The sequence below is a fragment of the Clavelina lepadiformis genome, chromosome 5, assembly GCF_947623445.1.
Source record: "Clavelina lepadiformis chromosome 5, kaClaLepa1.1, whole genome shotgun sequence".
In the NCBI taxonomy this organism is placed as follows: Eukaryota; Metazoa; Chordata; class Ascidiacea; order Aplousobranchia; family Clavelinidae; genus Clavelina; species Clavelina lepadiformis.
Genome location: NC_135244.1, coordinates 8,339,142 through 8,351,616, shown reverse-complemented (window position 1 = coordinate 8,351,616; position 12,475 = coordinate 8,339,142). Strand labels below are relative to the sequence as shown.

Genomic DNA, 12,475 nt, shown 5'->3' with positions numbered 1-12,475 from the left:
ACTAACCTATATTATCTATATGTTTACCGTTTCCACTTTTCCTGGTTATAAATGTATTTTATTTCATTTGTTGCCATGTTATAGTAACACGTTTATTTAATGACTTTTTAGCTGTGTTGCAATGTAAATTAATGAGCTTTTAACAATTACACCACATAGTCGGTCTACTCTGCATCTTGCAAAGCTCAAGAGAAGTAATTACTTGAAATTTCATTTCTTATAGCCTGACATATGTTTTTTCATTCCTATAGTATAACGTTACTAATTTTTTCCAACCTAAATGACTAAAAACGTGCAACATCTACAGTGACGTACGCAAGATACCATAATTTTGCAGTAAAATGTCATGTTAGTAACTTTCATAATTTTAAAGTTTCAAGATTTTTAAAGTGACCTTTCGATGACAAACCAACTATTCGGTGAACTTTTAAACATGTACTGTAGTTGTATTATGAAAAAAATTTCCAAACCTTAAAATTTAGTGTACTGACATGCTACTTGTTTATACTTACATGCTTCATTGACTATATCACGATATCAACGCACGTTGTCACTACAGCGTGCATCTAATTGGGTTTTATCCCCGTTTTTTTTGCATTGCGAAGCGCATGAACGTTTCACAATGTATATAATTAAAACCTAACACTTACATTTACCATGCAATAAACATTATACTTTATGCTAAAACAATGGAGGTTAATGTTTCTTACAAAGTTACAATACACTTCAAACGTGTTTCAAACCTGGTCAAAATTACTTAATCGCTATACAGAAATACGATCGACCTGAAAGTTTGTGCTTTATGTAATATATACGATATATTATGTTACAAAATGATAGTTAAATTAAAGAACAAGCTTCAATTATAGCTTCAATTTGGTCAATTAGCAAATACGAAAAATTATTATAAATTACAAGAATAATTAATGCCTAACACTTACATATACCATGCAATAAACATAATACTTTCTGCTAAAATATGTCAGTTATAAGTGCTAATTGGTAGGATACAAATAGAAAAACGTGAAAGTGTCTATATATAGGCTTGTAATATTTTGCAAGAAATCTAATGCTTACAAATGCTTATAATCTTACATAATACTGTATATGCAAGAATTTTCAAGAAAAATCTTTTTGTATTTCATTTTACCGACCATATCTAAAGTCTACAATTTATCACAAATTTGAAATATTATTGTTTAAAGATAAATCGATTTTACTCATCTACAAACGTTATGGCATGCTGGTCACTTCAAAAACGATCGTCGGCTTTTCATAATCAAATTGATGTAAAATCGTTGTCCTATATTGTCAATGCACTGTAAAGTTTCTGCAACAGTTCGGAGGTATATTTTGGTCGTGTTTTCAAGAATTGAATCGATATGATTATGAAATATTTATTACTTACCGATGTGACGTGCGTAAGCGTTATTAGCCACAGTAAGACACCCATAAAAAGATGTTTAATATCACTTTAAACCTTGTCTATGTAATTGCAAACCTACTCGTCCTACGAACTTGCAATATAGGAAATTTTATAATTAAAATATGTTTCTGTCTTTAAGTTTACGTTTGCAAGAGTTGAATCAATATAGACCAGGATAACGAAAAATCAGGTATATACTTAGACTGGTTTTCCCTGAATTGATAGTAATAAAAATTATTCCATTCTAAATTAGTTAAAATATCTTTTGAAATTTTTGTCAAACAAATGAGTATAAGCATTCTATGCCACGACCAGAACATGCAGAACTCAATCGTCTTCAAATCAACTGAAAACTAAAAGCTTTTTGCTTGGAAGCAAAAACAATGAAAAGTCGTGAATAAACACCTGGATAATTAATTATCTTCACCCCTTTAAAACTTTGTTTATTTGTTCGTCAGTTCGCCTATATAACTTATAGTATTTATATGTAATTATATTCAATTGTGAGGCCTACACTTGCATTTATTCTATAATACTTATGTGTTTGCCGTTTTCACTTTTCCATATTATCAATGTATTTCATAACTATTCATTTTATAATCGATAAGTAATTAATTTTGAACATATGCAAATCTATTGCAAATGGTGTGAAAAGAATTAAAACAGTTTTAATAATTTCAAAGACCTATATTGACGACACAAGTGTACATATTGTAAGCCAAAGTTAAAGTTAATCTTACAACCTGCTATATATAATGATTTTGCTTTAACTATACTGTGACATATAAAAGAATAAAATTTATGAACATTTAAGGAGTATTTGAGAAAGAATATAAAGTAATTAAGTTACTGCAAACATCGATGGTATTTAAGAGTTTAATTGCATAACTACATAATGAATCTTGTTATTGCCCTTATTATTAATAGTTAATAATATTACGTAATTATGTTAGCCTTTTTCTCTAAATTCGTTCTAGACTATTCCGTAATAATTCCATATCTTAACTAACCTAATGATAGGCTAATAATCACATTGTAATCAGCACAGCACGCTGCAATCTAGCAATAATGGCACTGCAAACAGTCACAGAACAGCAACGTACAATACAACAACGTTTACCACTTGGTGTTGACAAAGCGCAGTAAAAAAATGTATTTTACACTCCGTGATCATCAACATCAACGTTCGCCACAAATTTCCTTTTGGATACGTTTGGTGTATACTATATATGGTATTGGTATGGTATGTATGGTATAGAAAACGCTTTGGATATGCATGGTATATGGCTATATGGCTATATGGTATTGACATGTAATATGGTATAGATATCGCTTTGAATATGCATCGAACGAAATATTAAACTTTCCATTATTATTATTTAAAACTTAAGTTCAATAATAATTTCAAAAAAAAGAATCGAATTATTACAATAATTTCCTGTTTATAATTAAAAATATGTTTGCTGAGATCTCATTAACATTTTGCGACTACATATTTCAGCACGATCAGGAAATTGTGCAAACAAAGTTTTTGCTGTAGCCTACAGTTTATTATACAATAATAAAACTACGTTATTGAGAGTGCGTTGCGCCATTTTGTTTAAGCAGACAACCAAACTTGAACGATTGATTACCTGTGAAGAAATGATGTTAGTAAGTATAAAGATAACTTGAACAAATCTTATAATTCATCTAAAAAAAAATTATGGTTAACGTCGTTGACTTTTGATTTGTGTCAGAAGGTGGAAATGGTTGTTTTAGTGATTAGTTCGGAAACCGAATAAAGATTTTACGCAAAACCTGTTTTTAGTATCACGTAGGAGGATCATTAGTGAAATGTATCATTCTTGATCAAAATACAAAAAAATCACAAACTCATACTAAAAGTATAAATAAAACCAACAGTTGAACGAAACTACACAACGTCATATTGCCCTTACAATGTGAAAGCCGTTTCTCCTATATGACGTTTAAGGCAACTTAAGATCATGGTAATGATTAAAGTTAAAATGTATAGGATCGCTTTAGCAGCTTACCTTGCTGTGAATTTAGTCAAGCGTTGTAAAAGTAGGTTGTTGCACTCGACCTTTTACTAAAATAAACCTATACTCGATGTCATAGTAACCTAAATTTAACCCAAATACCGAATGGGTAATGTTGCTATGAAGCAGTTAAATGGAAAACATAAGTTTTTACTTTGTTTTATAGTTCAACAAACCTCTCAATAATTAAAGAAAACTTTAGTCATTTAAGTGAATCATCAGTTGAGGTTTCCAGCAAATAATGCTCACTTGACGCAAAACCATCTCAGCGCTAAAATTGTCAATTTTTTTTTTTTTTGGTTAAGTATTGGAGTAAACCTATGCGTTTATTTGTAAGATAAATTTTGCCAATTTGAAAACGCGCGACGCAAGTTGATTAGTTGTAGAAATATTTTTATTGTGCTCTAACGGTAGATATATATATATATATAAATATATATAGTCAAGGTTGCCATACCGTCCTTATTTCTAATGTTTGTTCTTATTTTAAAGGTCTGTGTCTTAGAAATTTTTTATCCTTATTTCCATTTACGTCCTTATTTTGTCTTATTTTTTATGGCAGAGGTTTTGATTTTGGGCATTTCGACCCCTTAATAGCCTACGCTATTTTTAACCATAGAGAGACCAAAACTAAGAACATGCAAATAGCGTTCCGTTTTTTTTTTAGAAATTCCGATCGCTTTCTCCTGGTGTGCAATACTGTTTCGACCACAAATGCAAACACTAGGTTGCATTCTTCTTTTGTTTCCTAGTCATCCTTATTTGTGAGTCACGAACGATGGTAACCCTGTATATAGTGCTTTAGTTTGGTCCCACAGCAAATGGTTAGAAAGGAACAATTCACGTAGGAAAATCAAAATGGCCTATACTTTTGTGGAAAGTACAAGACACGGAAATATTTATGGGCACATTTCTTTCTATTTTTGTTCCAGTGATGATCTTATATTTTGACAGAATTATTTGATAATTTTACGTAACAATTGACAATTTTTGTTTCGTGGCTTTGCTATATCAGCTAATAGCAGTTAAGCCAAATTTCAGCAAAATAGTAACAACAAAAGTTGTGAAAGGATTAATCCTAAAATGTGTACGCTAAAGCAGTCACTCATCCAAGTATTGGCTTGCCTGAACGTTGCCCCCAATTCCAAATTAATCGAGATAGAATTGAATTCAACGTGTTTTGCTCGCAGGCTACCGAATAGTTTACTATAAACTGTAACCAGTGATCGCTGTTGCATAAGTTCACAGCCAATAAACCCCACCGCTTATAAATCGGTACCGACTTACCCCATTTGTTTCTGTATTCTGTATTATTTATGTATTACCACGAGTATATTAAAATACCAAAACCCAACACCCAAGAATTATAATATTTATATATATATACTGTATATAAGAACCTTATAATATTTTCGGAACACGATCGCATAAAATTGAGCGCTATCGCAGACGGACTGATGAGGGCTTTTGACATTGTGCTTTTCGTCAAGTGTAGCCAATTCACGCGTCGTTTTGTCACACACTGTTTCAAACTTTTTTTTGGGTTGTTATTATGTACGATTGTATGTGCGAGAATAGACTGTTTTTCCAAATCGTTTAAAATTGTATACTGTGACGTAACATAACTCGTGTTGACGTAACGTCCACTTCGCCAGCTGAGCAGACCCCAATAGAGCAACTGACCCGTGACGCTGTTGGCGCAATAATGTGTCAGTATAATTGTTGGTGTAAGAAACAACAGATTTGCTTGCTCTGTAATCTGTGGATATTGTGTACAGTCATTTATAGAGAATGGAACGACGAAACCTCGCTTTTCCTTAGTATATAGCTTTCGTGACTCATCAGTTTTAGTTTCCAGCAAATAAAGTTCATTTGACACAAAACCACTTCATTCCGACATTTTTACTTTTCTCTTTGGCTGTAAGTATTGCAATAATCCTATAGCTAAAATTGCGAGGTAAGTTGTTTTTCAGCTTGAAAATGTTCGTTACTAAACATTTTCCTGGACAAAAGCTACTTTTATTTAATAAGGAAGCAACTACAAGCACATATTCACAAAATATACAAAGCGTCCGTTTGTGGCATATTGCACCTTGTGGGAGTTTCTATTAAGAATGCAAGTCAAAGCTTTTTAATGACACAATCAAAAACTGGAAAATACGAGTTAATGCATCAATTATGCGTGTATATAGTAAAATAGGTTTCCAACAGAAAAACCAGGTTAAAGTTCGTTTACACGCAGTTACTTTGACCAGGACGTAACGACAATCGTTGAAGAGAGTGAAAGCAATCGTATGTAATCGGCATAATAAAGAAATGTTTTCATCGCGACATGCATATTTCACGCTGCAAAGGTGACCTTCAACGAATAGTTCTAAAATAAATGAAGTAAAGTACTAACAAAATTATTAATTTGTCATTGATACGGTTCTATATTTGGAAACTTTGTTGACAATTAAAAAAATCGTCACAGTGATGAAATTTGATACACGTCAGTTCCGAAATTACGACGTTGCTCCTTAACCTCAAGTTTGATAAAGGAAAATTCGTCCAGAAATAATTTTATAGGTCATCTCTTAAATAATTAATTAATCGTTAAATGAACCCAACCTTTTATGGTTGGGCAGGTTATTTTAGGATCTTGATTCTATTTTGATCCTTATAGTCAGAGTAAAATAAACCAAACCGGTTGCCATTGTGTGGAGGCGTGGTAAAGTCACAACATCGAGATTAGTTGCATGCAAATATTGACCAAGCCATCCATAAAGAACACATAATCCGATATACTTTGCTTTGGAAAACAAATATGATAGATGGCACATGGGATGCGGCGCCATTACGACTCTTATACATGAATCACTCACCGACTGATGATGTTTTGTAATTTTGTACTTTTGTACTTAAAGACTGAATTAATTGGAAATTAATAACTCAGTCGAATTATCAAAATATTTATTTAGTTAAAAATGAATTTCAAAATATTTGACACCACTTTTCATGGTTAAACCGCCATTGCAAATAATTTGTCTATCCGACAAAAAGATGTTGCTTTCATGAATGCTGATTTGTCTGAAATGCATTACTCAAAAACTGAGGTTCGAATAAATAATTCAATTCGTTTATTGATAAACTCTTGAAAGTCGTCCCAAGCCATAGTTGTTGAACAATTTCTTCAAAAAGAAAAAACGCACAGCCTGGCATAGTTAGATGTGTGATAGAAAAATAAGTTTTACTTGGAGTTGGTTGTACATTTTGTAATTAATTTTAAACAAAAACAAAAATAATTTAACATGGAAAAAGTGTAATAATTTATACTTGTTTATTCAGGTTTGTAATAACCGCTGAGTTAAATATAAGATATAGGACATTTCCAATCAGCATTTATCCTTTTCTGACCTAATTTAATGGTTTAACCAATAATAGCAGTATTTGGTAATAAAACTATTATTGACTAGCACAACGCAAATGATGTTGTTTGCTAAAGAGTATAACACACCGTATATGTACATGGAATTGCTCTGTTGTCTGAACAAACTAGGCACTTATAGGCACGTGACGTAACATGTTCAAACTGGGGTAACATTGATGATTAATAGCTGTAGCAATATTCCCCGGTTTAGACACTTACTATTTGTTGGGGAAACTTTAGCAACAAACAATCGATAAGATGGTACAACGACAAATGTTTTGAATTACCTTTTTCTCTTGCAAGCTCATATATAGCCTGCCCTGGCACATAACCGACATTAATTCCTTTTCAGAGTGTTTCCAAGCAAGCGATTTAAGTGAATCAGCACCAACCGTATATCTTCGAGGGTACAAATTTTTATCAAAGATTTCCGCGCTCAGAGCAATTTGCAATGGACTCAAAGAGGTGAACTTTACTATAATCAACATATACTTAAAGTTACTACAAATCAATGCTTGTCATGGAAATGTAACACAGCGGAGTTTTATTTAAAAAACTTTAAACTTACGATTTCCAGAAATTTGAAAATTGAACTGTCGAGATCTTACAAAGACTGGGAAGCAGTCCGCGAGTGCTATGTCCGTTCGTTCCACCGCTACCCACTATACAAGTACATGGTGCCAGATGACACAAAGAGAGACGATTTTTTACGCGCATACTTGGACGCCAACTACGAAGTTACAGTTGGGAGCGGCCAAGGAATACTGCTGGTCATTCGGTTTTGGTCTTCTGATGACAGTAACAATGACCCAGCAACCAACTCGAAAGAAACGAAAGTTATCGGCGGAGTCCTTTTTCTTCCACCTTCTGCAGACGGCTGTGGTTGGGCAATCGGAAATGATGAACCCTACTGGCAAGCTTACGAAAAACATGGCCTTGCAAAAATTTCTGAAGAAGGATTCCAAAGAGTAATTCGGTATGTACGATAATAATTTTGCAATACTATTCATAGATGCTGTCGCAAGGTGATCATTTAGACATGGATTATGTAAACTTTGACTTACAAGTCTATAATAAACATGCTAGTTACAATCATTTCTGTATCAGGTACGAAGCATGGGAGAATGAAAATGTTAACAAGAAGGTTTCAAAACTAGGTATACCTCTATGGAATGGTTTGTTCTGTGCAATTTCGCCCGAGTATTCCTCGCAGGGTCTGGGAACGCTCGTTTACAAGAAAGCCATCGACATAATGACGAAATACTGGCTTCAAAAGCAAATGTCGACGAAAATCAGACAAACTTACCAGCGATCTCAATCCGTCAAGGAAACTAAACAGCAAAGAATGGAACAAGTGGATAAAATTGTTTCATTGTGTAAGCGTCGTTTGTCTTTGAAAGAACTGAAAGAACATTTTACAGTGCTTAAAGACGAATTTGTTTCCAAAGACACTATATCACACTTTACCAACATGAAATGCAACAAAGCCCGATTTTCAGCACCTCTCGTGGTCGCTATTAGTCACAGCGACAGGGCTGCCCATTTTCATCAATCAAATGGTTTTCGTCCGGTGTCAAAGGTTCCGTTTTTTGACGACTCCGATAATATAACCCATTTTAACACCCACATTCTCGCACTTGACCCATTTTCAACAGGAAGACTCCACGAATTAACCAGCGGCATGCAAAAAGATGTTTCCTTGACGACAGATTTGGAGATAACGCAAACAAACCATTTGTACGACACTCTGAAATCTGCACCAACCGATAAAATTATTGTGAAATGACTTCATATTTTTCAATGATTATTTGATTTGTTTGCATGTTAAACGTAACATAGGTATCAATATTATATACGTATATAGTATATAGGTATTAATTAAAAAAGCGTGTACTCACAGCAATGTGTTTTTATTGACACAGTGATGAAACTTATTGCCTTCCCTAAATATTATGCGTTATATTCGTAAATTAGTTATCTACTTTTGATATAATCAATTGTTGTTATCAATTTTACATGTTAATGTGTTGATGTTAATGTTAAAATGTTAATAAATGCTTTTAATATAATTATTTACTATTGATTTTGATTGAAACTTTGATCAGCGTTTTTTGGTTTGTTAAAATTCAATATATTATCACTGTGATATTTTTTGAAAATAAATTATATTGTATTTCATTTCATGGTGTATATTGTATATTACTATATTTGATATATACCTATTATGTTTGTCTTAGCAAAAGTCATACAATATATTGGAAGCTATAAACTAACTCCATAGGTCGGATAATAATTTAATAGAAATACGCCTATAGACATTATGCCTAAAATTTTAAGCATTTTTCATTCAATTTACTTTTTCATTTCGAGTAAGTTTTTTTGCCAAACCCGTTCAACTCTGATTTTTTCAGTCATGTCACAAATATTATATGTTAACTATACAGCGCAATACCAAAGAGCTTTAAAATTATTCATAAATATTGTTGTGAATCTACATTCACGCCCTTTGTTGCTGCCTATATATCTAAGTAATGCTTTTGTTGTGGGGTTACCATTATCCGTTATGTTTTAAGCAAAACACGTTTAAATGTCGAAAACAAAAGCAAGCAAGCAAGCAAACAAACAAAAAAACAAAATAAAGCAAGAAAATTCCAGTTAACGCTTTCCTGCACTGTGTTCACGGGGCGGGTCCCGTATATTCAGCATAAAATATGGTCGCAGGCTTTGGTACCAATTATGTTTAAAACCTATTTACCGTAGATAAAAACTATACAGTATATATAATTATATATAAAGGGTCCTTGTCGCATTCTTTCATGTGTTTACATCGTTTTGTTTCAAAATCTTTTTAATTGCAATCTTATATTTATACCTTTCATTGATATGATAGAAACGAGAGCTCAATAAATGCCAAAGGAAGCTATAGAACGGTAACCTTCCATGATCAGTGTTAAAGTAAATGATGATAAGTGTTAACAAAATTATCAACTTGTCCTTGAAAGAATCCACTTTAGGAAAATTTTATGGACAATAAAATGAATCGCGGTCATGACTCAACTTCAACACGTCAAATTCCAAGTTACGTCATCGCTCTACCTCAATTTTGATCAAGCAAAATTTTAGGTCATTTGTGTGAAGAATATAATCATTGAAACGCAACCTTTCAGGTTCAGGTTATTTTGGGATCTTGGTTCTATTTTGATTCGTATAGTGATAGTCATCGTAAAGTTAACAAAACCAGTCGCTGTTGTGCAGAAACGTGGTAAAGTCACAACATCGACGTTAACTGCGCGCAAATATTGACCAAGCGGATATTTTATTTTGAAGAATACCCATAAGTTATCACTTATCAGAGAGCAAAGGGCTTAAACGTACAACATACGATATTTCAAAAACTAACGAGTTAGTTTGATTTAATTTCATAAAACAAGTGAAATGTTTACAAAATCTTTGTGCGTTGACTTATTTCTTTATATCTCATTAATTCTTTACGACTATAAGCACTGAGAATTGTGCAAACAAACGTTAATCAATACCGGCAATGTTATTTGTTGTATAGATTATACAAACAAAAAGTTTTCTTGCAAGTTTATTGCGCTCTTTTGCTTGATCAGACAATTAACCTTGAAAGACTGAATATTATCTGTAAAAAATACGCTATTGTCAAGTATAAGGGTATAACAAGAAAATCTTGTAACTTCTTTAGCAATTTGACAAGATAAATAGCGTCAACGACTTTCAATTTGTGTCATTGAGGGGAAATGCTCAAAAAAGGAAGTTTAGCACAAAAATCTGAACCAAAAAACTTTGCAAAACCTTTTGTAATAGTAACTTGGTGAAAAGTATAATTTTTAATGAAAATATAAAAAAGATACGCAAACGCAAACACACACTCAAAATTTAACTAAAACCACCAGTAGTCATTCTAAGATCATGTAATAATAATACTAAAATGTATAAAATCGCTTTAGCAGCTGTCTTTGCTGTGATGTTAGTCAAACGTTAAAGGTACATTTTTGAGCTCGACTTTGAGAAATCTATACTCGATGATTTAGTAGCCTAAATTTAACCCAAAGATAGGTTGGGTATTTTTATTACACAGCAGTTAAAAAACATTTGTTTACTTTGTTTTGTCGTTCACCAATCCTATCAATAACTAAACAAAACCATAGTATATAGCTTTCGTGACTCATCAGTTTTAGTTTCCAGCAAATAAAGTTCATTTGACACAAAACCACTTCATTCCGACATTTTTACTTTTCTCTTTGGCTGTAAGTATTGCAATAATCCTATAGCTAAAATTGCGAGGTAAGTTGTTTTTAGCTTGAAATGGTTCGTTACTAAACATTTTCCTGGACAAAAGCCTGTTTGATTAATAAGGAAGCAATTACAAGCACACTCACAAAATTTACAAAGCGTCCGTTTGTGGCATATTGCACCTTGTGGAAGTTTCTGTTAAGAATGCAAGTCAAAAGTTTGTAATGACACAATCAAAAACTGGAAAATACGAGTTAATGCATCAATTATGAGTTTATAGTAAAACAGGTTTCCAACAGAAAAACCAGGTTAAAGTTCGTTTACACGCTGTAACTTTGACCAGGAAGTAACCACAAACGTTGAAGAGAGTGAAAGCAATCGTATGTAATCGGCATAATAAAGAAATGTTTTCATCGCGACATGCATATTTCAAGCTGTAAAGGTGACCTTCAACGAATAGTTCTAAAATAAATGAAGTAAAGTGCTAAAAAAATTATCAATTTGTCATCAATACGGTTCTATATTTGGAAACTTTGTTGACAATTAAACAAATCGTCAAAGTGATGAAATTTGATACACGTCAGTTCCGAAATTACGACGTTGCTCCTTAACCTCAAGTTTGATAAGGAAAATTTGTCCAGAAATAATTCTATAGGTCATCTCTTAAATAATTAATCGTTAAATGAATGCAACCTTATATGGTTGGGCAGGTTATTTTAGAATCTTGATTCTATTTTGGTCCTTAAAGTCGGCGTAAAATAAACCAAAGCGTTGCCGTTGTGTGGAGGCGTGGTAAAGTCACAACATCGAAATTAGTTGCACGCAAATATTGACCAAGCCATCCAAAAAGAACACATACTCCGATATACTTTGCTTTGGAAAACAAATATGTTAGATGGCACATGGGATGTGGCGCCGTTACTACTCTTATAAATGAATCACTCACCGACTAATGATGTTTTGTAATTTTTTACTTAAAGACTGAATTAATTGGAAATTAATAACTCGATCGAATTATCAAAATATTTATTTAGTTAAAAATGATTTTCAAAATATTTCACATCACTTTTCATGGTTAAACCGCCATTGCAAATAATTCGTCTATCCGACAAAAAGATGTTGCTTTCATGAACGCTGATTTGTCTGAAATGCATTACTCAAAAACTGAGGTTCGAATAAATAATTCAATTTGTTTATTGATAATCTCTCAAAAGTCGTCCAAAGCCATAGTTGTTGATCAATTTCTTCAAAAAAAACGCACAGCCTGGCATAGTTAGATGCGTGATAGAAAAATAAGTTTTACTTGGAGTTTTTTGTACATTTTGTAATTAATTTTAAACA

At 32.6% G+C, this 12,475-nt stretch overlaps 1 protein-coding gene across 1 annotated transcript; it reads left to right on the top strand.

The window, feature by feature from the left end:
* The first annotated feature begins 7,234 nt into the window (after positions 1-7,234).
* Positions 7,235-8,765, top strand: LOC143460543 (uncharacterized). The gene is made up of 3 exons (XM_076958101.1): positions 7,235-7,342; positions 7,455-7,853; positions 7,985-8,765. The coding sequence occupies exons 1-3, from the start codon at positions 7,329-7,331 to the stop codon at positions 8,661-8,663; spliced, it is 1,092 nt and encodes a 363-aa protein (XP_076814216.1). The 5' UTR covers positions 7,235-7,328; the 3' UTR covers positions 8,664-8,765.
* Positions 8,766-12,475: the final 3,710 nt, after the last annotated feature.